Source organism: Balaenoptera physalus (assembly GCF_965194825.1).
Source record: "Balaenoptera physalus genome assembly, chromosome: 2".
Taxonomy (NCBI): domain Eukaryota; kingdom Metazoa; phylum Chordata; class Mammalia; order Artiodactyla; family Balaenopteridae; genus Balaenoptera; species Balaenoptera physalus.
This window is the reverse complement of record NC_138883.1, coordinates 76,577,406-76,603,435: the sequence shown is the minus strand read 5'-3', so window position 1 is coordinate 76,603,435 and position 26,030 is coordinate 76,577,406. Positions and strand designations below refer to the sequence as shown.

Below are 26,030 nucleotides of genomic sequence, written 5' to 3'. Positions count from 1 at the left end.
TCAGAGTGAATGGCCTGGAATAATCAGTCAGTCACAACTGAATTTATACTACAGGGTCTCTCCAGTTCTTGGGAACTCCAGATCTTCTATTTCCTGTTTTTCTCCATAGTCTATGCAGCCACTGTACTGGGGAACCTCCTCATTGTGCTCACCATCGTATCAGAGCCACGCCTGCACTCCCCCATGTACTTTCTGCTGGGCAATCTCTCCTTCATTGACATGTCTCTGGCCTCATTTGCCACCCCCAAAATGATTACAGATTTCCTCAGTGAGCACAAAGCCATCTCTTTTGAAGGCTGCATCACCCAGATATTCTTCCTGCATCTCTTAGGGGGTGCTGAGATTGTGCTGCTGATATCCATGTCTTTTGATAGGTACGTGGCTATTTGTAAGCCTCTACGTTACTTAACCATTATGAACTGGAGAATGTGTGTTGGGCTTGTGACACTTTCCTGGATTGTGGGCATTTTCCATGCTATGAGTCAATTAGCCTTTACTCTGAATCTGCCCTTCTGTGGACCCAATGAAGTGGACAGTTTCTTTTGTGATCTCCCCCTGGTGATTAAACTTGCCTGCATAGACACATACATTCTGGGAGTTTTCATGATCTTAACCAGTGGTATGATTGCTCTAGTGTGCTTCATTCTCTTGGTGATCTCCTACACTGTCATCCTGGTCACTGTTTGGCAACGTTCCTCTAGTGGGTCCTCCAAAGCCCTCTCCACTTGCAGTGCCCACTTTGTTGTGACCTTTTTCTTTGGCCCGTGCATTTTCATCTATGTGTGGCCTTTCACAAATTTCCCAATAGACAAAGTGCTCTCAGTATTTTATACCATTTTCACTCCCCTCTTGAATCCAGTAATCTATACCCTTAGAAATAAAGATGTCAAAGATTCCATGAGAAAACTTAGCAGCCATGTCTTTAAGTCTAGCAAGACTGATCATACCCCTTGATTTCCTCGTACAAAAATGAGCGTTTTCCCCCCTCACTTCATTGGTCAACATAGTCATGCTATGGCAAGAAATCATTTAGTTCATGGCAGAACTATTTTCATAATCAGTCTCAGCAGTCACTGAGTTTTGGTTGTATTAAGAGTTCCTCACACAACATAATATTTACTATGGAACATTATCAAACCGATATCCAAAACTTTACCTCACAAGGACTCACTTTTTAGAATATTCAGCTCTTGTCAGATGTAGGTATTTGTTTGAGTATTGAGTAAGACACTCGCACGTTTTAAGAAAGAGCAGATTTCCTTCCAGTCTCTTATCGTTGTCTCTAAGAAAAGGGGCAAGTGTGAAAGTACCAACACTTGTACACTAAAGTAACAGTGGAATTTTTTATTGCTGACAAAGGTGCTGATGAATAAATTATTTTAGTTCAAAGGTCAGAAAAAGATCGAGGTTTCTTGGTAAGTGAAAATATTTGCTATTTAATATTTTGTAACCTATATTTGATAAGAATAAGAATGTACTTTATTTATTTCGGTTCCTAAGTTCCCTAGAGTGGATTTCACAACTTTAAACCAGTACAGTAAACACTAAGAAAATTCTTATAGTCTTATATACATATAGAAAGATTCTAGAATCATATACACCAAATCCCATCCACATTCCCGATCTACAGAAGAGGAAACTAAGATCCAAGGACACAGTAACTTTTTCAAGGTCGTGCTTTTTCAAGGCAGAATTTAGATCATTCACCTACAAACTGTTTATTTTCTAAGCAGTCAGTTATTTTGGTGCCATGATGTTTACTGTATCATTTCTGTAATCAAAAGCCATATTGTAAATAGTAAGGTCCTAAAAGATCTGAGCCATTTTCCCCCTGGCTAAACACAGTATTTGACTTAAGGAATCCATGAAACAGTGGTCCTTCAACATAGTTGATATAGCTAATAACTGGAGGCTGAGAACATAGTAATCATGTAGCAATATCTATACTTATTTCACTGATGATGAAATTGAGAATCGGGAAATAAAGTGACTTTCCCAATTTTACACACCTGTAAGATGATAGAGTCCTGCCAAGAGGGTGCCTCTTCTCTCTCTCTCTCTCCCTCTCTCAACTGGACAACGGCTAAATTATCTTCGAGAGCATTTTGGTCTTTGTCATTCTGAGAGTTATACATAGGAGAAATGTTTAATGCATAAAAGTAAATCCTTGTAACCATTAATAATTATCCAATTATTCAATTATCCAGTTGCCTGGCATTGTCAAAATTTGCATAATATTGTATGTAATATTGTACAGCTTGGGTTTCAATGAGGACAGATGTATATATCAATGACTGATAGATAAATAGATTGTAAAGAGTTGAATGTAAAGGTAAATCAATTATTAGGTGAATCAACGGGCAAAAAATGGATCTGCATGAATGGGTGGGTGGATAGAGATAGATAGAGATAGATAGATGATAGATAGATAGATAGAGATAGAGACTTACAATCATGAAGAAATGAATATACAGTTTAATATATTGCCTCAAGTTTCTATGTCTGTATGTTCAATCTGTACAACTGTAAATTGTAACTGTGTTCCTTGTTTAAAATTTTGAAAAGTTATTGAACTTGAGAGAATTGAAAAGGTATAATCTTATGTACGTTTCTTGTGATGAAGTATAGTCAATTCAATTTATGAATAGGTTTAATGTCACTGGTGAGATCTACTAATGAATTATGTTAGTGAAAATATAATTTTAAAAGCCCTTTGAATATTCTCTATGAATATTATAAATCTGTCCTCCCACCTTCTCAATGCTGTTAGTTAGACCAGGTCTGCAAGTTGGATATTCATATTTCATTCTGATCAATAGCATACAGTTGGCTGATCAGAATAAGGAATGCTGAATAATTTCTTGTCTATCTCAGGCTATGAATTTTGTTTTCCAATTTAGCATCTTAACATGCACACTGCTAGAATTACAGCCAAATAAATGTCATAGTTTCCATTATATGAAAATTTGCATGTGCTCTAGAATAATTACATCTAGAAATTACATTTCTACCTTAACCTGTTTTCATTTGTCTAACTGCCTGTGAAGCAAGAAGGAAGAGTTTATGATTTGGTTAAAAACAAACAGTATTTCAAGTGAAAAATGTGGTTTCAAACCTAGCACCAACATGACATTTCTTCATAAACTGCACATTACTTAACTTCAGATATTAAATATTTGGCTTAGTTTGTTTGTGTCAAAGCATGTTGAAACCTTAAAAGTCTGAGATAAATGTAAGAAACTATTAATGCCATTTCTTTCTTTGCAAGGCAGGAGCTTGTGTTTTTCTCATGGTACTCACAAACTGTCAGAATCCACAATGACTGATTGTTTCTAAAACTCTTTTCATATACCTCAGTCAATTCAAGGAGATGCAGCCTATCAGTAAACAGTTATTCACAGAAATCTCAAAGCATTAGGCAGTCTAATCTAGTTTTTCCATGCCCCTCCCCACTTTTTAGCAAAGAAAACTGGAAAGCGTTTTGTTTTCCTGCCGTACATCTTAATAAGCCACAGTCTTAGAGACATCTTAAAACTGAATATCAAGTTTTATGTTTGACAAATAGTGGTTAGACCTATGCAATTATTCTTCAAATACATACTACTTAAAAATGAGGTCCATTTTAGGTAGAAGTCTACACGGGTGGGAAGGAAAAAGGAAATGATGTTTTTAGAATCCATTCTGTCCACTTTCCACAAAACAGTTGCAACAAACAATTAATTTACTTTTATTATCCTCATGTTAGAGATTAAAAAGGGATAGAGAGGTAAAGTGACTCTCCCAGGTTAGTACAACTAGGAAATGACAGATTCAAGATTTAATTCTAAGTTCCATGTATGCTTAGAGCAATGATCTTTGCTCCTTATAGTGATTCAGCCTTGAACTAGCTTTATGAATTCTCTGGACTTTAGGTTCTTCAACTGTTAGGGAAATTGATTGACCAGCTGATTTTCAAAGACTTTCTTGTAATAAAAAACATATTTAACATAATCATTAATACACCAAATTAGGGAGAATTGTGCAATATATTTCTTAAATTATTATCATCTTTTCTTCCCACATGCTACATTATATTGTATACTCATACACTCACACTGAGACTAATAATATTTTGGGATAATTTATTTGGAAATGAAAAATTTATCATGAATTTAATAGTTAATAATTTTCTAAACGCTTAGTCTTGGTATTAATGAATTCATCAAATCTATGATATTCAGCCAGGTTTTGAAAGCCAGTCAGATTCAAGTAGTTTACTTGCCATGGTTTAAACTTTACAAATTGTCATCTGATTAACTATTTGTTATATCAATTATCAAGGGCGATAGTGATCTATATACCCATTAAGAAAAGGTATTATTAAATCTTGGATCCTCTAAGCTGTTCTCTTTTGTTCAAAGTTGAGTCAGAACTCAAATAATTGGACCCACTGAGTCAAGATCTTTCAACAATATTCAAATGAACTTCTTCATAATATCAGTTTTCCATGAAAATATTCCAATGCCATGAAAAAACCTGTTACGCCCAACACTCTTAATTTAAATTCTGCAAGTGGACACCATCAGAATACCACAAGGCTGTGCAACTGAGTGAGAATGTTCTGGGTCAAAAGACAAAAGAGCAAAATTTTTTCTCAGGCTTCTCTAAGTAGTCTTAATCTGATGTATATTTGTAGAATTCAGGAGTCCATGAATTCCTGAATATACATTTACAATTTTGATGATTTGTGCATTTTTCCATAAAAATAACCTATAAATTTCAACAGATTTTTCAAATGGACTCATAATTGCAAAAGGCTTGCAAACACTGCACTAACATTTAGGCAAGATACTTCACATCTCTCAGCTCTGGCTTATTTTCATGAATTTAGACTAAATGAATAGATTCTAACTTTAATTTTCTATTGTTCTGAGAACAAAGCTGATGATACAAAATCTCAGACAGAGATCTCTGCTCTTTGCACTGGATATATTAGAGTAGTTTTCCCAAGATTTAAATATTGGTTACTTATTTCTTCTTAACAGCTGTCTTCACTTCCTGGTTTGTCAGCGTATAGATAAGTGGATTCAGAAACAGAGTTAAGATGGTATAGAAAAGAGAGAGAAATTTGTCCACCAGGAAGTCTGTGAAAGGCCACACATAGATGAAGATGCAGGGCCCAAAGAACATTCACACAACTATGAAATGTGCTGTACAGGTAGAAAAAGCCTTAGATGATCCTGTGGAGGAGAGGTCCTTGATAGTGACAAGAACAATGATGTAGGAAGTGAGCAAAAGCAGAAAACTTATAAGAGCAATCACACCACTGGTTGAAATCATGAAGATTCCAAGAACATATATATCTATACACACCAGCTGGATGACTAAAGGAAGGTCACAGAAGAAACTGTCTATAACATTGGGACCACAGAAGGGTAAATAGAGGGTAAAAGCTAACTGGCTCACTGTATGCAGGAAGCCCACCGTACAAGAAGTTACCACAAGCCCAACAAACACTCTTTGGCTCTTAATTGATGAATAATGGAGAGGTTTGCATATGGCAATGTACCTGTCAAAAGACATGGAGATGAGCAGCACAATCTCAGTCCCAGTGAAGAGGTGCAAAAAGAAGATCTGAGAAATGCAGCCCTCAAAGGAGATGGTCTTGTGCTGAGCAAGGAAGTCCATGACCATCTTTGGAGTGGCGAAGGAGGACAGGCACATGTCAATGAGAGACAGGTTGCTGAGTAGGAAGTACACGGGGGAGTGAAGGTGTGGAGTGGACAGGACCATGAGCAAAATCAGGCAGTTGCCCAACATGGTCATTAAGTAGAAAAAGGAAAACATCACAAAAAAGAAAATCTGGAGCTCAGGAGAATCAATAAGTCCAAGTAACACAAATTCAGACACTCTGGAATAGTTAACCCCCTCCACTGATCTGCAGGCTCTGCTCTATAATGACAAAATGGTACAAAATGACAGAGCTAGAAAATGTGATACTTCTATATATACATATGAAGGAGTTATGATATCAGTTAATAATTCAGAATGCTGATTACCTAAAATCCAACTAATAACTATCTCAGTAAGATTTTTCTTTTTGGAACCACTTAACAATTGCTGTCAGAAACTTCTACAAATGGACAACTTCTTGATTTTGATCAGTATCAAGTACATGCAGGGTTATACTCATCACATACCCACACAGTAATATTCCCTTCTGAATACTGACTAAGGAGTTATATAATCCATAGTTGTAGAGGAAGATTATACTAAGTGAGTGTGCTCTACTTAATAAGTCAGGTAAATAAAAATTTCAATGAGAGTTAAATTCTCAAAGTTTTCTCTTAAACCAAATAAAATGCAATTATGTTGAATCCACTATTGTTGAACACTGGATTTAAATAACAGTTTAACATAATGATTTCAGGAAACCCATTTATTATCCTATGAGAGTGATAAATTATTTTTTCTTTAAGTGACTTCCTGTTTTCTCAGCTACAGAAGAATCCAGTTCCTTTCCAATTTCATTTGCACATTTTCAATTGTTTTGTCAGTGTTAATAAGTACTATTTTCACTATTAATATATAAATGATAAATTAATTTCTTAATTTCATAAAATTACTGATGATCAAAATGTATACCTGTAACATATGAGAGTTATTCTCAACTTTTTTACTTTTATGATCTTATTGATATCTTTTTTTTAAAAAGAGCAAGAAAATCCCTCCTTTATTTCTCCACATGTTACTCAAACAAAGCTAATTTTTTAGACTAGAAAAAAGAAAGAAAGATTCTAAGACAAATCCAGGAAATGTATGAAATGAGTGTCTAGCCTTTTGTAGTACCAGCATATAAGATGCTCAAAACAAAACAAAGCAAACAAAAAACCCACATTAATTATCGTATGTCAAAGTGATACCCAAGCCAACTGAAAGAGAAAAAAAAAAAAAAGACACTTTAGGGACTCAGACTAATTTTTCAAAATTGAGTTTTTGGTTTACAGCAGATTGCAAGTTCTGCAAATATCTCCTATAACGTTTTCGTCTAAGTGACCTCCTGTTTTCCCACATGGAGAAAATCTGGCTTCATCCTCATTTACTTGCAAATATTCAAATTTTTCTGTCAATGTTGATAAATATTTTTAAGATTTGTCAAAGAACAATATTCCAGAAATCTTAAAACTGAACTGTGGCAAAGTGGTTAAGAGGGTTAAGGTGTTCTTAACCTGCTGTATGACCTTGATCATACATTAGTAGCCTAAGATTTGGCCTCTTTACCTGTGAGAATTAAATTAGACAGTCTATATAAAGCATTAAGCATATGTCCTGAGCAACGTTCAAGAATTCTCTAGGGGCTTCCCTGGTGGCGCAGTGGTTGAGAATCTGCCTGCTAATGCGGGGGACACGGGTTCGAGCCCTGGTCTGGGAAGATCCCACATGCCGCGGAGCAACTAGACCCGTGAGCCACAACTACTGAGCCTGCGCGTCTGGAGCCTATGCTCTGCAAGAAGTAGAGGCCGCGATAGTGAGAGGCCCGCGCACCACAATGAAGAGTGGCCCCCACTTGACACAACTAGAGAAAGCCCTCGCACAGAAATAAAGACCCAACACAGCCATAAATAAATACATAAAAATAAATTAAAAAAAATAAAAAAACACAGTTCAAGTACTTTCTTTAAAAAAAAAAAATAAGAATTCTCTAGGCTTCAAAATTCGAATTTTGGAATACTGTTCAGAAATAATCTGCTTGTTTTATTTCATGAATAGCAATAATAATAATTTCAGTAAAAATATTTTAGCCTAGTTTCAATTCAGTGACTTGGAAAAAGATATGGGCTTCCAAAATCATTTCATCTTTTTGAAGTTAAATTACTTCTTATAAAAATTACATGAGTATCTTGATATATTAAAGGCATTAAAATTTCTCAACCTCAGATATTTAAATATTCCTTACATTTTCCTGACTTAAAATGTAATTAATGAGAACACAAAAATTATTATCATACCTAATTTAAATTTATATACATATATAATGAATATATTATGCATTCATTATAAGTATTCACTTATAGTTGTCAGGTTTTTTTCTCCTTTCATCTTCAGAAGGGCATCTCTAATACCTGTTCAATTGAATCACTCATCTTTATGTCTTCAAATTATATATATTTTTCTTTACTACTCCTCTATTATTTTTGATTTACACAGTAATTAAATGAAAATTGTCTGCTACCTGAAGAACACGAATTACAACTGCTTCTCAAGATCTTTATATTATTTTCAGCTTTTAACCTACCAGCTGTGCATCAGAAATCAAAAACACCAAATCCTTCGAGATTCACAAAACTACTGAAATCACCATAGTCCTTAGTAAGCATCAGAAGCCTGGAGTGTGGGTATATATTTTCTCCAGTCTTGTTATAAAAGCCACTAGAAAGCAGGGACATTTAGGAAGATCAGGGATTAAGCACTACAGTCTGCTTGCAGTAGGAGTAATTAAAATCTTGAGCTGACTTTTCCCAAAGTTGGAACAAGAGCTGTGGAGTATGTCTTCACTATTTAAAGTGAGGACACACATTCATGATGAAGCAGTATTAATCAGAGAAAAAGCACAGTGGGACTGGTCTTGAGAAAATCTTTGAGCAGTCATTTAAGGAGCAAAACATTGCTCCTTTGATTACGGAAATATTCCCACCTTTATAACCCAGTGTTCAATGTCACAATGTTGGAAAATTACTCTTTTGGGCTAAGGTACTTTATCACCTGCAAACTCTTGCTTACTAGAAGAATCATGTAAAGAAAGAAGCCTGCATTAAATTTTCTGATAGGGCATCAAAAATTAGTACAGGCTAACATGTATAATGATAGCTGCCACCCAGGTGGGTGAAATCAGGGGAAGGAGAAGTAGGAAAGCTCAAAGTAACTGGAAGAAGTGAAGACAGGTACTGTGCAAGTAGCCTAAAGGAATGGTGTAAGAATTATATTATACAAATGTAAAGCATTCAGCACAATGCCTGGTACAGAGAAAATGATGAATAAAATATAGTAGAAAGCAGAGGTGATTATAATTATTAACATTATTTTTTTGAAAAGTTCATGACATGTAATTCAGGAAGATATTAGGTGTGAAATCTCAACCGTAAACTATAACTGAGGGTCTTGCCGTATTTACCTGAAGGTCAATCATTCAACCGCAACTTGCTCTCCAAACACAACTTTCTTCCCAAATTTCCTCAGTGACTTGAACTCTTCACAACTACCACAACTAGCCTACATTCTTCATAAGACTGATAATAGAGCCCAGGAAAATCCTCCCTAGCTGACCACATTCCTTGCAGGCTTTGAAATAAGAAAAAAATCAACTGTTTTTAAGATGCTTTTGCTTTATTTCTGTTCTGTAAAGAGAAAGGAAGGAAATGACTTTAAAACAAAACAAAACAAAAAAGCCCAACCCACACAAGTTGCAAAGACTCGGTAAATCTAAAATATCTGCCCTGGTTTAAAATAAAAGATAAGTGTATATAATTATTACTAGAGTTATTCCGGAAAAGGCAAGAGGATTAACAAAAAAATAATAGAAATAAAAGATACTTCAGAAAGAGCACTGAAGGAGTTTGGGGGCATAATAAAACTGTTCTATATCTTGATTGTGTTCGTGGTTACATGAACCTATACATATGTTAAAATTCATAGAACTGCGTACCAAAAGAAACCAAACCCAATTTCACTTTAAAATAATTTATAAAATAGAATTTTGAAAAGCAAAACCAAATAATTCAGTACAGTGGCTAGTTACGAAATAAGCAAATAAAACCAATAGCTTTCTTATAAACCAACAATTACTTGTTAAAATATATGGTTAAAAATGAGTTTATTTAGATGAGCAATAGGATATATAAAGTCAATAGAAATAATATTAATCAGAAATGTATCTCTATGACCAAAGCTATGCTACTCTACAAAAGGGGAAAACAACTTGAATAAATGAAATACATACAGTTTTATTGGAAGGAGAAACTCAATATTGTTCAGCACATAAATTCCAATAAACTCTCTAAATTTTTTTGACTTAACAAAATAATATTCAAAAATTTTTTAGAGGTAAATCAGGTAAAATTAGTCAGGAATTAGAAGTAATATTTCTAATATGCAGTATTATAAGATGATAATATTTAAATAATATAGAAAAAGCATGGGATACAACTAATTAATGTAAGGGATCTGAGAGGGCAAAAAATAGGTATAGATCCAAGGATACACAAGAATTTACAATATTATAATGTTTACAGTATTATAACTTTAATTGGCAAAAGGGACTTTACATTTTGCCTCAATTTTTAAAAAATGTGATTTTAGGGAAAAAAACACATTTAATCAATAGATATGGTTTGCAATGAAAGCTATAATAAATATAACACTTTTGTCTTTTCCAAATAGTAAATCTTTAAAAGAAAGCAAGTACTACTCTTAGAAATAGCAAGGACAGATAATTCCATATATTGTTGGTGGAAAATTAAATCAACAGAATTTCACTATACATCAAAGGTTATACCTTGTGACCTACTAATTGTACAAAACTTTATTCCCAGAGAGTACTCAAATAAGAGTGAAAGGTAGTATTTAAAACATTTTTGTATAAACTTAGCTTATAATAGCAAAATTCTAAATATACAAAAGTAGAGGATTATTTAAATAAATAATAATAATAAATGGTAATTGAATAATTCATAGTCATTTGAGTATTATGATCTATATTTACTTATTTAAAACATACCTATAATATTAAGAGAAAAGGACAAATTATAAACTACATATATAATATGACCCAATTTTTATAAAAATAATAATGTGTTTATACATGTAAAACTGACAAAATTTTAATATTAGATATTTCTGAATGGTGGAATTAGATGTAATTTTCATATTATTCTTTAATTCATTTATTTAATATTTACAAGCACCTTCTTTGTGCCAGGCAGTGGTCAAAACAAATAAATTTTTGCTTTCATGGATGTTACATACCATAGTGGAAAAAGACAGGCAATAAAATAAGTATGTGCAACATATGTCCTGTTAAAAGGTGATAAGTGCTGTGGACAAAAGTGATGCAAGGAAGTGGGACAGGGACTACTGTGGGAGTGGGTTGCAATTTTCAATAGGGTAGTCAGGAATGGTCTCGCATGAAAGGTGACATTTGAGGACAGGTCAAATTTGAGGAAATTATAAAGTAAGTCATGCCAAAATCCTGGGAAAGCACACTCCAGACTGAAGAAACAGCAAGTCAGAGGTTCTGAGATGGAGTCTGGGGGGAGGGGAGGCGTATCTAAGGATCAGGAGGCCAGAAGGACCGAACAGAATGAGTGAGATGGGATATAGTAGGATAAGGGGTCAGAGAGTGGAAAGCTGTAGGAGTTGCGGCATATGGATAGGGTCATGTGGACCTTTACAGATAAACAAGAAAAAAGTTTAGCTCTTTAAGTAACAGAGAAGTCATCAATGGTTTTGAGAAGACAAAGATGATGTGACTATATTTTAACCAGATCATTCTGGATGCTCAGCTGAGAATAAACTAAGATGGGACAAAAACAGAAGACCAATAAAGAGGCTACAGCTCTAACATGGGCAAGAGATGATGGTGGTATGGGTCTAGGTGGTAGAGTTTGGGTCTAGGTGGTAGAGTTTGGGTCTGGCAATTTCATGATGGCAGAGCTAATCCAGACTTGTTAACAGATTGGATGTGGAATATGAGAGAAAATATTTGTAAAGTATTACAAATCCAAGATTTTGGACCAGAGACCGGAAAATAGAATTACAATTAACTGAGATTGCGTTGTGGGGTGGGGAGAGGGCTGTGGTGAAGATCAGGAATCAGTCTGGGATGTTATGTTTAAGGTGATACTAGGACATGAAAGCAGAGCTGCAGCAGGGGCACAGGCTGCTGGAGAGAGGAGCCTAGCGTTCATGAGAAAGATAAGTGTAGAGATTATCGATATATAGATGGCATTTAAAGCCAAGAAAGCTGGGTAGCTAAAGAGAAACTCTCAAAGAAGAACGAGGGAACAGCTGCTTAGGTGCAGGGGAGACCATGAAAGTGGCGAGTCCTGGGAGTGCAGTGATCCACTGTGTCAAATGCTATTCAGAGGTCAAATACGATGAGACCTGACTCAGGATCATTACTATCTTTGGTGATCATGACAAGAGTTATTTTATTGGCATGATTGGGTGAGTTGAAAAGGAAAGACATTGGAAGCAGAGAGTATAAACATGCCAGCCTGAAAAGATTAATACTACATAGTGTATGAGTCCAACTATATGGCATTCTGTAAACAGCAAAATTATAGAAATAGTAAAAAGGTCAGTGGTAGTCAGGGGCTTGAGGGGATAAGGAAGAGAGGGAGGGATGAATAGGTGGAGCACAGAGGATTTTTAGGACAGCAAAACTACTCTGTATGATACTGCAATGATGGATAAATAACATGCCTTTGTCAAGATCCATAGAACTGTAGAGAAAATGTGAACCCTAATATAAACTATGGACTTTATTTTAAAATAATGTATCCATATTGGTTCATCAATTGTTACAAATGTACCACACTAATGCAGATATTAATAAGGGAAAGTATGTATATATGGTGGGGGGCAGAGGGTATATAGAAACTATATTTTTTGCTCAACTTTCCTATAAACCTAAAACTGCTCTTTACAAGTCTATTAACATTTCCAAACTACTCTTGAGCTTTGCTGTAAAGGGAAGGAGAGAAATGAGCTAAGCTGTGGAAGGAGAAAGTTGACACAAAGGTTTTATTTAAGATGAAAGAAATATGGTTATACGCTAAGGGAACGCAATAGGGAGAAAAAGTTAATGGTGCAGAAGGAAAAAAGGAGTAATGGCCCTTCGTAGGAAGGAGGGGATGGATTCTGATGCACAGATGGAGAAGTCAACTTTTGTAGGAGCAGCATCAGACCACCCAGTCTCAGGAGAGATGCAGGTATATAAGGGTAGTAGCTTGAGGAATTCTCTTCGGCTCCTTCTCTCAATGAAATAGGAAGCTACATGATAAGCTGAGAGTGGGGATGGGGAAGGAGACACTTGAGAAAAGAGAACACCTTTTCCATAATCTGAATATTTTTACCATGCACATGATTTATATTCATAAACATTTTAATTTTGACTATTTTTAAATAAAATTTAAAAAATTAATCCCCTGCATTTTTGGTTCCAGGTTTGTTTTGGATGCCACCCATTCAATGTATTCAGAAGAGACTTGAATTTGGTTAAGCCAATTAGGCAGAGAAGCAGTATCAGGAGAGGCTTCTGTTTTTCTAGGGAGATCTGATAGGTGCACAGTGGCTCTGGATCATCATCTTGACCCTCGGCCTAGGCTAACATGGTGGTATTTTTCAGACAACAGATGGCAAAGGTTGTAGCAAGAACAGCTCTCTTGACAACCTGGTCTCCTGTGCTGTTCTGGGAGCCATCTCTGGATATCCAGCCTATAGTCTGTTCTTCCAGACTTTGCAACAGTTCATAAGCATGTAATTCTCTATATTAAATCATATTTCTTAAACTAAGTAGAATGCAATGGATTCCTGACTGGTCCACCAAAGAACCATCATCATTACACTCAGTGTGAAATCAATTAAGGATGAGATCAACAAACAGCTAGGAGTCATAAACATCTGCTAAGATTAATCATGAAGTCATGGAGAAAAGAAATGTTTCCATGACCTTTTTCTCATGAAAATGACCTGCTTTCTTTGCCTTCCTCTACATACTCACGGAAGAAAAATTTACAGTTTAATTCCTTTTAAAATATAAGTATAATATCTCTTTTAGTGATATTTTTCAACTCTTTGATATCTTCAGAATCTTGAGTTTACATCCCTAAATCATTTTTGAAACCATAGTAAAGAAATTACTCTGTTGCTTAGAATGGTTACCCTTATTATAGTTATTCAAAAAAAAATGAAACTCTTTATATTCGCTTTATAGACCCATATATGTGTTGGACACTATGAGTATCTACAACATGAACTCTAATCGTTTAAACATTCACTTATTATAACCCAGTCAATTTGACCTATGCTGTGATCCTCAAATATACCAAGTTCATTACTATCTTCAGATTTTTGCAATACCTGTTCCATCTGCCTAGAAGGTTCTGCCTGCCAATGTTTGTGTAGTTGGCATATTCCATTTATCCAGATATCAGGCAAAACATCACCTCCTCATAAAGGCCCTGCTTCAAGACTAAAAGTAAATTCATTACCCACATCTCACACTTGTTATCAAATATTTTGCTTCTCTTTATAGTATCTTCAGGAATACATGTCTTCTTGAAAACATGCTGTTTATTTTCTACATTGTTGGCTGTCTATTCCTACTAGATTGTAACTTCAGAGAGCAATAACTTTACCTATCTCAATATAGCTCTTTCTCCCAGGGCCTAGAATAGTCTTGACAAATGGGAGGTGATCAATAAATGTAGTGTTTAAAAAATGAATAAGTTAATTTCAGATGAAATTCTCCAGTCTTGATTTTCTTATTCATTTTTCCCATTTTTTATCAGGCTAAGTGCTGATTAAACAACATTTTCACCGAAGCTTTTACTTCCTGGTTGTTAAGGGTATAAATCACAGGGTTCAACAAAGGAAAGATTACAGTGTGAAAGAGAGAAACCAACCACCTTGTCAGCTGGGAAGGCTCTGAAGGGGCAGGTGTAGATGAAGATGCCAGGCCTAAAAATAAGAAATATAATGATGATATGGGTGGTGCATGTGGACACAGCCTTGCTCTTCCCCTCAAAGGAGGAACCACATTCACGGCAGAAGGTGACTGCATAGGAGGCCAGAAGCCTCAAGAAACACAGGAGGGTGAGCAGACCACTGTTGAAGACCATCACGAGCTCCACCACAAAGGTGTCTGTGCAGGCCAGCTTGATGACCTGTGGCACATCACAGAAGAAGTTGTCCAGTCAGTTTGGGTCACAGAAGGGCAAGCGGAGGATGAAGGCCACCTGGATAATGGAGTGGACAAAGTCTCCAAGCCACAGAGCCAACAGCAAGGCATAGCAGGTTCTAGGGTTCATGACAGTTGAATAGTGTAAAGGACGACAGATGGCAATGTAGCGGTCAAACGCCATCACAACAAGGAGTAACCCCTCCCCTCCTCCAAGGAAGTGCAAGAAAAAGAGCTGAGTGATGCAGCCTCTATAGGAGATCACCTTCTTCTCAGAGAGGAAGTCCACCAGCATCCTGGGAGCCACAATGAAGAAGTAGGATGCATCCAGGAAGGCCAAGTTGCCCAGAAAGAAGTAGAGGGGGGCCGTGAGGCCAGGGTCTGACCTGATGGTGAAGATGATGAGGAAATTGCCAGGGAGGATGATGAGGTAGAAAATTAAAACTAGCACAAAGACCAGGAGCTGAATATTTTGAGACTGGGTCAGACCAGCAAGAATAAATTCTGTCACCACAGTTCTGTTCTCATGCTCCATCCTCTCTGCCTGCAGTACATAAAGAAGCAGAGTTTATTATTACAATTTCTTACAACTATACCCGAGTTGTTCTCCAGCTAAAAATATCTGACATATTCACCATTTCAGTGTTTCAACCCTCTCCAATATCCTGGGCAAACTCCAAACATTTCCTTCCTCTATATTTAAAACAAACAAATAAAACACTGTTCTCAAAGATGCAGTCTTATTCCCATTCAGCCATGTGCTTCTATACCACTGCTGTTCACTGTCAGAGTCTAGTATCCTACACCTTCTTGGGATTCCTGCCTTCTTGAGTCATTGAAAATTTTCCTGATTGAGATAGAACACAACTCCAATTAGTAAGATCTTTACATTTTAAAAAATTTATTTATTTTATTTATTTATTTTTGGCTGCGTTGGGTCTTCGTTGCTGTGCATGGGCTTTCTCTAGTTGCGGCGAGCGGGGGCTACTCTTCATTGCAGTGCACCGGCTTCTCATTGTGGTGGCTTCTCATGCTGCGGAGCACGGGCTCTAGGTGCACGGGCGTCAGTAGTTGTGGCTCACAGGCTCTAGAGCGCAGGCTCAGTAGTTGTGGCGCATGGGCTTAGTTGCTCTGTGGCATATGGGATCTTCCCAGACCAGGGCTCGAACCCATGTCCCCTGCATTGGCAGGTGAATTCTTTACCACTGCGCCACCAGGGAAGCCCAAGATCTTTACATTTTGATGGTTGTACTGTGCTTGAGATTTAGCAGTTTTCTTGGAATTACACACATTTTCTCCTCATCCACCAACCCAAACTTTTTACTGAGTATTATGCTTTCTTCAGCTCTTGTGGAATTCCCAGTTCCTGCCTGCTAACTCTCTGCCTTGCTCTCTGTTTTCTCTTATTGCCCTCCTCTGACCTGGTGTCCTTGTATTACCCTGACTCCAAGCTGGTCACCAGTTTCCAACAATAACTTTACTTTTCTCCTAACTTAGAGGTAGGCTCCAGCTGTATCCCTGGTGATATAGCACCGCTTACATAGCCACTCTTCACCTTGTCCATGCAGCTTCATAACACTCTCTCAGTCTCAATTCCTTTCTAAATTCTCCCCATCTCCATCTTTCCCTGAAACCAGCATGACGCCCAAGGGAGAGCCTTTGACAAACAACAGGTTACTATATAAATTTGCCAGGATAAATTTTTTAAATTAATTATGTCAACACATAAAATCATAGCATAGAAGAGGGAGAAGTAACAATAAAGATCCTATAATCTACTGATTACTTTTAAAGACAAGAGAACTAAAGCTACCGTGGTAGCAGCACTTAAGTTTAGAATGTTTTCTTTATTGTTACTATTGACAAGTAGTAGAAGAACGCAGGTGTGTATAATCCAGTGTAAATATATAAAGAAATTATTTGCACAGCTTTAATCAATGAATGCTGTTTTTTGTGTACTTGAATAACAAAAAATATTACTAGCCTAAAATCACTCCTTAACAGAGCTTAGAATTAGAAGTTTAACCCTGTATAATTAAAACACCAGTTATTGGGGGAGGTGGAATCCAGATGTAAGGCTCAGTCTGTTTAGTGGTGGGTGCTTATTCTAGAAGTGTCATGTGATGATCCACTGAAGAGTGAAAAGAAATAGTATTAAGTATGTATTGCATGTATATAATGATGCATATATGTGTATATATCATTGGCTTTTAATTTTATTCTTTTCAAAATGCTACTTTTAATATATATAATATATTAATATAATGGCATACAGACATTATAAATATATGTGCATATATTTAAGGCAAATGCTCAAAAATATTTTGTTGTGGGTATGAAATGTTTTTAAATATGAAAATTGCTAATCTACAGAAAAATACAATGTAGTATATATTAATATTCCCCATACCATTTAATTAAATACCATTTAATTAAATAGCACAATTGTCTTCAAGCAATCTCCAGGTTTTATGTAACTCTCACAATGTTGCCATTCTTCCCATTCCCATAAAACATTAATTGACCATTCTTGTCATTGTTCATAAATATTTGTTCTCACAGAGGGAACCTTAGATTTTGAAATCTCTTCTAACTCTTTATGATGCAATGGAGAAAGTGCCATGGAGATTTGAGACTGCCACAACCCTACTGAATATTTCCAAGGGGAGTATTAGAATGTCAACAGAATTTGGCAAGGAAAAATACCAGAACTTTGTAAAGGACAAATATTTTAGAATATGTCATGTAATGCCACACTGGCTTAATCCTGAATTCTAACACCAAAATCCTATCAGTGAGTGAGAAAATACAACCCTATTTGGAAGCCTATTAGTTAGGTCAAAAGTAAATAGAAGGTTAAGAAAAGTTCATTTACATCTTATAATAAAATCAAAAAGGGAAAAAATGTAAATAAATGGTGAGAGGTTGTTGATATATATACCAAGGAAATAAGAAGGGTCAGGATGAGGATGAGACAAGTGAGGTAGGTATTGCTTTGGGCACAAAGTTAACCATGATACTAAAAACCTTAGTAATCAAGATAAATAATATTTTAATGCAATATTTTAAAAGTCAAAGTTTATGTAAAAATTATGAACAGAATATCTTAAAAAAAAAAAAAAAGACAGCAACATTACAGATTTTTCCTTTTGCCTCAGGGTTCAATATGGCTCAACATAACACTATTACTAATCCAGACTTTATTTAAAATGTAGTATTTATTTTGTTTATCATGAATTTTTGTTTTTTAAAATATTGATTGGACCTAGAGAATATAGTACTTAGGAAATTATGTCAGAGAGAAAGACAAATATTGTATGATATCACTTATATGTTGAATTTAAAAATATAACAAATGAATGTTTATGCAAAACAGAAACAGACTCACAGATATAGAACACAAACTAGTGGTTACCAAAGGGGAAAGGGCAAATTAGGGTTATGGGTTTAAGAGATACAGACCAGTATGTGTAAAATAGATAAGCAATAAGGATATATGGTATAGCACAGGGATTATAGCCATTATCTTGTAATAACTTTTAATGGTGTGTATCTGTAAAATTACTGAATCAATATGCTGTACACCTGAAACTAATAAAATATTGTCCATCAACTGCACTTCAAAAAATTGATTAGAATATTGTTTATTACTAAGTTTTTTTGTCACTCCCTTAGATATGTACTTAGGTGGAGTAAAAGCCCCATCTTGGAGTAGGTTAGAGTTCTGCCAAAAAAAAGTGTTTGACTTTGAAAAATGTGATATTTTTCCATAATTATAAACATAATCTGAGACTTTCCTCACTTCTTAACGTTCATCCCAATACATAAGATAAAATTAATCTGCAGACCTAAGCTAGTTCTTATAATGGAGTTTCTTTAAAGTGGGGTATTTTTGATTTTTAAAAATATTAAGGTAGTGTTTATTACTGAGTTTTTTGACACATGCTTAGATTTTGCACCCAACTCAACAACTACTTATTGGGTGTCTACCCTGAGCCTGGCAGTATTGTCAGCAATGCAATACAGACAAGAGAAAAGCCCTTTCCTTACATTCCAATGCCGGGAGACAGACAATAAACAAACAAGCAGGAAAGAAAACATCAGATAGTAATGAGCCTTAGGATGAAAATAAAACAGAGTGTGAGTTGGAGAGAGCTTGGGAAAGAGATTGCTGTTCTAGAAAGGGTGGTCAGAGAGGGTCTTTCTGGGGAGGTTTTATTAAAGTAAGATCTGAGTGTCTAAAAGAAACCATTCCAGTAAGAGGCCACCAAAAACAAAGATCTGTATAATACCAAACAATAACATCCACCATTTTCTGAAAAGGCTAGTAAAGTACTCTTCACTTTTCCAATTTAAAAAAAAAAAGAAAGAAAGAAGGATCTGGTGTGTTGAGGAACAGAAAAGAGGTCAGGGTGCCAAGAGAGTGAAAAAATTTATACAGAGAGAAAATTCCTTCCCATGTCTTGTTCCTCATCTATATTTCCCCTGACACAAACCTCACAATAGAAAATAGCTATTACTCTTTGTGTATCTTCCCAAAAGCATTATGCATAGAAAAGCAAATGTCATTATATATTCCTTTCTCCCTATTAATAAACAAATATGATAAATATCTAAAAGTGGGGATTATTTAAATAAATTTTAATAACTGCATACAATTTAATACTTCACAGGCATTTAAAATATTATATATATATAATATGTATGTATATGTGACATGTACATTCATGTATAATATAGGTTCCAGAATATTTTTAAGACAGCAAGTTAAAAAGCAGCATATATAATATGTCCTTATATTTAAACAAAAAGTTTGAGCATGTGGCAAAAATGTGGAAAAATATATTTCAGAATGTTATATACATTCTCTGAACTTTTAAAAAATTGTGTATATATCTCATAATTCCTGTCTACCACAAAGTCAGTTCCTGAAGTTATTATTGTTATTAACATTGGCTCCTATTTAAAATTTTCCAAGTCTGCTTTCTACAATAAAAAATAATAATGTATTCATCTACTCATTCACTTCTTACTAGCCATTATTGAGAATCTACCAGAGCAAGTCATTGTGCTAAGAGATGAAATACAGATTTAATAATACAAACTCTAATTTCAGCGAAGGCAAAAAATTGTAAATACAGACACACAATTAAAATAATGGTGAGATGTTTTATAAAAGAACTGTGCTTAGAGTATCATAAGAGCAAAGAGGAATGAACACCATATGCGCATTGGAAATATATCAAGAAGCAGGAAGCACTATGGCTGTCTTCACTGAAATGATCATCAACAAATGGTAAAGGAGAGAATAGTGTGCAAAGTCATTGAAGAATCAAACCCCATGCCGGTGCAGAAACAGTAAGAGGCAAGATTGGAAAAATGGGTAATTTCTAACAGATTGTATGTGATTAAATTTACAATTCATCAGAAGAAATTCAGGAGATACCCATTAGATTGCTGTTTTACACTATATGTAAAGGATATATCTAGCTGACTTGATAAAATTTACAACTTCTCAGTGTATAGTTGCTATGTGCTGCAGATATATCATCAGAATTTTTCAACATTTTTCAAAAGTATACTCTTATGTTTGAAATTCAAAACTTATTATGGCATTCAACATGGCAGGTATTAATCTGATAGACTTTATTCTGGGATATAGGACAAATTTCAACACGTTTTTAAGATTGAGATCATACTAAATATGTTCTTGGACCACAATGGAATTAAACTATAAATGTATCAGGCATATTCTCAAATATTCAGGAAAAAAACACACTCTGAATAACCCATGAGTAAGAAAGTCAAAGTAGAGATTAGAAAATATTTTTAATGGAATGAAAATGAGAACACAACATATAAAAATATGCAATATGTAGATAAAGCAGTGCTGAAGGGAAATTTGTAGCATCAACTGATTTTATTTAAAGGGTTTATAAGAAAGAATTTAAATCAATAATTTAATCTTCCAATTTAGAAAAAGAACATTAAATTCAAAGAAAGAAGAAATTAAATAATATAGATGAGAAGAAATATACACATTTTTTAAACAGAGACAAACAAATGAAACCAAAAGCTAGTTCCTTGTAAAGAACAATAAAATTCATAAAAATTTAGCCACTTTCGTCAGGAAAAAAAAAGAGATTACACAGATCAATAATATCAGAAGTTAAATTAGGGCAATTATTACAAATATTACAGAAATTAAAAGAATGCTAAGGGAACATTCTGAGCAACTTCATGCCAATAAATTTGATAACTTAGGTTGAATGTACAAGATTCTGAGTCCATTAATTACCAAAACTAATTCAAGAAGAAACAGATAACTTGAATAGCTGTATATATGTAAAAGAAATTTAATGTGTACTTAAAAATCTTCCCACAAAGCAATCTTCAGACCCAAAGGGCTCCGCTGATGAAATCTGCCAAACAGTTATTCAAGAAAAAATCTAACTCAACACAAACTCTTTCAGAAAATAGATTATTAAAGGGATAATATTTTTAATAATCTCTGTAATTCCTTCTGGTACACATTAAGTTATTTAGAAGCATATGACTTAATTTGCAAATATTTGGGGAATATATTTCTCCTGTCAATTGTTTCTAATTCAGATTCACTGAGGTCAGAGCATATATTCTGTATGAAATATAGTAAGACTTTTATGGGCTAGCATATGGTCTATCTTTGAGACTGACTCATGTGCACTTGAAAAGAATGTGTGCTTGTCATTGATGAGTGCAGTACTCTATAAACAGCAACTGGTCAAGTTTGTTGATAGTGCTGTTCAAATATCCTGTATCTCTACTGATGGAAGCTCACATATACTATCAATTTTTTTAAAAAAGTTTTTTATCTCAGTGTATGCTGTTGGGTTCTCTATTTCTTCATTTAGATATGTTTAGATATCTACAGCTCAGCACATAGAATGGTCTCCTACTCCATAAAAGATTTTATACTTAATTTCCCACATTAAACCCCATTATACTTAAAATAACTAGAGTGATTTATGTAATCTCCAACAGAATCTATAGTACCAGTAAGTATCATTACCATAATCGGATTGAAATCAATTGAGGACAAGTTTTAACATCCAGGGAGGATTTGTAATAACCCATTAGTAATAATCATGAAGCACTGAAATACAATCAAGTGAAATAATTTCATGACATTTTTTCCATAAAACTAATTATTTTCCTTTCTTATCAGTCTACCAACTTTGAGGGAGGAAAGAATATATGTTTTCAACAACTTTCAAGCTTTTAAAATTGCTCAAAACAGGTCTGCAGAATAACATTTGGCTTTTAATGATGTTTTGCCAGTTACTGATCTCTACCCAGAATCCTGATGATATACCTCTAAATCAGGGCTCCCCAACCCCCGGGCTGCGGATCAGTATCGGTCCACGGCCTGTTAGGAACTGGGTGGCACAGCAGGAGGTGAGTGGTGGGTGAGTGAGTGAAGCTTCATCTGCCGCTCCCCATTGCTCCCCATCGCTTGCATTACCACCACCCCTACCCCCCCCCCCACCTCCCAGCCCCCCAACCCCCATCCATGGAAACATTATCTTCTATGAAACTGGTCCCTGGTCCCAAAAAGGTTGGGGACAACTGATCTAAATCATGGAAGAAACAATTACAGATAAGTCAGCTCTCTTGCTTAAAGTATTAAGATGAATTCTTACTGCAATTAGAATAAAATAAAACTTCTTATCTCAGCCTAAGAGACCTTAGTTATTTGACCCTTACAGTCACATAGAACTTAACACCTAAAATCTCTCACACTTACTCATTATACTCCAACCACTCTGGTGTTTCTTTTATGTTCTTTAAACACACTAAGTGTATTCTCTTGTTATGCATAACTTTCCCCCATTAGTTACAACAGTACCTGAAAAATGGAAGGAACTCAATGAAAAACAGTATTTGTTAAATGAATGAATGATTTGTAGCCAGAATTTCCCCTTCATGACTTCCTATTATAAAATCCATTCAACAAATCACATGCCGGCTCAATACTCTCCTCATGGAAGCTTTCACTTCCTGGTTGCGAAGGGTGTAAATCACAGGGTTCATCAAAGGAAAGATCACTGTGTGGAAAAAGGAAACCACCTTGTTTGCTGATAAGGCTCGGAAGGGGCAAGTGTAGATAAAGATAGCAGGTCCAAACATGAGAAATATAATGATGACGTGAGTGGTGCATGTGGACAGTGCCTTGCTCTTCCCTTCAGAAGCAGACCCACGTACATGGCAGAGGATGACTGCATAGGAAGCCAAAAGCCCCAGGAAACACAGGAGGGTGAGCAGACCACTGTTGAAGACCATCACGAGCTCCACCAAAAAGGTGTCAGTGCAGGCCAGCTTGATGACCTGTGGCACATCACAGAAGAAGTTGTCCAGTCGGTTTGGGCCACAGAAGGGCAAGCTGAGGATGAAGGCCACCTGGATAATGGAGTGGACAAAGCCTCCAAGCCACAGAGCCAACAGCAAGGCATAACAGGTTCTAGGGTTCATGACAGTTGAATAGTGTAAAGGACGACAGATGGCAATGTAGTGGTCAAAGGCCATCACAACAAGGAGTAACCCCTCCCCTCCTCCAAGGAAGTGCAAGAAAAAGAGCTGAGTGATGCAGCCTCTATAGGAGATCACCTTCTTCTCAGAGAGGAAGTCCACCAGCATTCTGGGAGCCACAATGAAGGAGTAGGATGCATCCAGGAAGGCCAAGTTGCCCAGAAAGAAGTAGAGGGGGGCTGTGAGGCCAGGGTCTGACCTGATGGTGAAGATGATGAGGAAATTGCCAGGGAGGATGATGAGGTAGAAAATTAAGATCAGGACAAAGACCAGGAGTTGAATATTTCGAGACTGGGTCAGACCAAGGAGGATGAATTCTGTCACCACTGTGCTATTTTCTATCTTCATCTCCTCTGCCTGTAGTATATCAGGGAGTAGAGAGGTTATTTCCAATTCTTCCATCTAGATCATAGTTCTTCTCAAGCTAAAAGCTGTGTATTCTACATCTATGTTATACCATCACTCTCCCACAAATGAAGAAATCTCTTCTACCCTTTATTCTTCTATAAATCATTAAGTGCCAGCACCCAAGTCTTGAAGCCACACTCTTCTGCTTCTGTCCTGTGCTCCTATTTAACTGCTCTCTCATGCAGCACTCTGCCCTGCCCTGGATTTGTTTATGATTTACATGAGGCATATGAACATTTTTCTGACTGAGAAAAAAACTTAAACACAGATACTAAATTCTTCAAGTTTTTATTTGAATGGGGGGGTGGGTGGTGGTGAGGTGAGGATTGACAGCAAAGAGGAATGACAGAGCTTTTTATGGTAACAGAAACATTCCATATCTCAATTGTAATGGTTACAAGTGTCTTTTTTGCCCAAAATTTATTGAACCATTAAACTATACAGAAATTGGTAGATTTACTGTATGTAAATTATACCTTAAGAATGTTTACCTAAAAAGTTTTTTAAAGCCTGCTTACTTGAAATATTTCCTTTTTCTCCATGGAATATTAACCCATCATCCGAGTCTAAATAAAAAGAATCCTGGTCATTCTGGAGAAATTGAGATCTGAGGCTTATCTGTACAGTGGTCTCTAAATTGGCAATGTGCTCATCCAATGCACATGATAATTTATTGGTATGAAAATTTGGAGGCCCAGGGTAGTCCACCCCAAAATGTGCCTCAATGGCGTATTGATTATTTTTAATTAATGTTACTTAAGAAATTGTCAATGCAAAGGAGACACTCTGATCTTTCTTTCTGTCTCCCTGAAACAGGAAAGAAATCTCTCATGTGAAAGGTGCAGCCCCTGCATCTGGAGATAGAAGGACACCCTTATCACTAGATAGGGAATTTGAGTCGAGAAACCTGTATAAACGAACCTTGTTACTTTTTAATTTTTCTAACCCACGCCCAGACTCCGTTTAGATTCTTCACTAATTGACCTCCTAAGTCAAAGCCTAAGTTTCTTTGTCCTGTCGATTACTCACAAAGTTACTGTTTTTTCATCTAAAAAGTACATAAGCACCTGCTTTGGCCACTTGTTTAAATCTCATTTCTATGAGACCTCCATGCACATGATTAAAATTTGTTTCTCTTTCTCTGTTAATTTGTCTTGTGTCAATTTTATTATTAGACACAAGAACTCAAGATGGGTAGAGGGGAAATTTCCCCCTCCCAGACAAAGACAATAATAGAATCTCTACATACATGATTTTATCCAATCCTTTGCAGTTCTATTTTTGAAAGTGTCATAGTATAAATGAATATAAAATATACAAATAAAATACATATGTTGCTCATGCATGATCAAAAATTGTTTATTTTTAGGATAAAAATTTTCAAAACTTGAAGACTTGAACTAGAGCATAATACTGCAGTGTGATATAGAACAATGGTGCACATGCCTTCAGTTACATGGCACACTTATTTTTAAGTAGTGTTGTGGAATATGGAGTGTTGAGAGGAGGGAAAGATGGGTCCACTAACTTTAACTGTAATGGGAGACAGAATGCAAGAGAAGAGAAAGAAGAAGTACAATCAAGTCCCAAATCAAGAAACCAAAGAAAATATTTATAATGGCATAACTATTCAAAACATCAAAATATCTGATTTTGTATGTCTAAACCCAAATAGATTAATTAATAACAGATGTTTCTGTGTACAGTCAATATTACAAATTATTAAAGAGGCACTTTACATTACACAGGCACACAGATGTACATACAAATGCATGTATGCACACACACACATGCACAAGCACATGAATTGTTTCCTAAGCAAAACTGAAGCACAAACATTTACAAATGGCACAATCCAAATTAGTTTTTCTGTTCTCTACATCTTTTCTTCCTGTCTTCCTTCCTTACATTCGTTCTTTCTTTCTTTCTTTTCTTTCTTTCTTTCTTTCCTCTCTCCCTCCCTTCCTTCCTTCCTTTCTTTTTTCTTAGCATTCATTGGCTTCAATATTTATTTCTGTGCATAAAACCTACTGTTAGAAAAGTAAGTCAAGAATCCCTCTGTACTTATTACTAAGTTATGTGCATCTCCCACTCTATTATATACTTGGTTATTTCA

General features: G+C 35.6%; 4 protein-coding genes across 4 annotated transcripts in view; 1 reads left to right on the top strand and 3 right to left on the bottom strand.

Moving 5' to 3' along the window:
- Positions 1–22,431, bottom strand: part of LOC309654706 (olfactory receptor 4N5-like) — a 53,824-nt gene extending 31,393 nt beyond the window's left edge. Inside the window, 3 exon segments of the mRNA XM_082449113.1 lie at positions 14,559–14,662; positions 14,664–14,954; positions 14,958–22,431. Of these exon segments, the coding sequence (XP_082305239.1) occupies positions 14,559–14,662; positions 14,664–14,954; positions 14,958–15,473 (911 nt within the window). The 5' untranslated portion in view covers positions 15,474–22,431.
- LOC309656228 (olfactory receptor 4K3) lies at positions 2–5,002 on the top strand. Its single transcript, XM_082452466.1, has one exon. The coding sequence runs from the start codon at positions 10–12 to the stop codon at positions 952–954; it is 945 nt and encodes a 314-aa protein (XP_082308592.1). The 5' UTR covers positions 2–9; the 3' UTR covers positions 955–5,002.
- Positions 5,090–7,329, bottom strand: LOC309656256 (olfactory receptor 4K2-like). The gene has a single exon (XM_082452545.1). The coding sequence runs from the start codon at positions 5,824–5,826 to the stop codon at positions 5,170–5,172; it is 657 nt and encodes a 218-aa protein (XP_082308671.1). The 5' UTR covers positions 5,827–7,329; the 3' UTR covers positions 5,090–5,169.
- Positions 22,432–22,473: 42 nt separating the features above from the next.
- On the bottom strand, positions 22,474–26,026 carry LOC309656223 (olfactory receptor 4N4C). Its single transcript, XM_082452460.1, has one exon. The coding sequence runs from the start codon at positions 23,906–23,908 to the stop codon at positions 22,928–22,930; it is 981 nt and encodes a 326-aa protein (XP_082308586.1). The 5' UTR covers positions 23,909–26,026; the 3' UTR covers positions 22,474–22,927.
- Positions 26,027–26,030: the final 4 nt, after the last annotated feature.

Bases quoted from the DNA above. Each gene is read 5' to 3' on its own strand.
- LOC309656228 (XM_082452466.1), top strand. From the start codon at position 10: ATGGCCTGGAATAATCAGTCAGTCACAACTGAATTTATACTACAGGGT.
- LOC309656256 (XM_082452545.1), bottom strand. From the start codon at position 5,826: ATGTTTTCCTTTTTCTACTTAATGACCATGTTGGGCAACTGCCTGATT.
- LOC309656223 (XM_082452460.1), bottom strand. From the start codon at position 23,908: ATGGAAGAATTGGAAATAACCTCTCTACTCCCTGATATACTACAGGCA.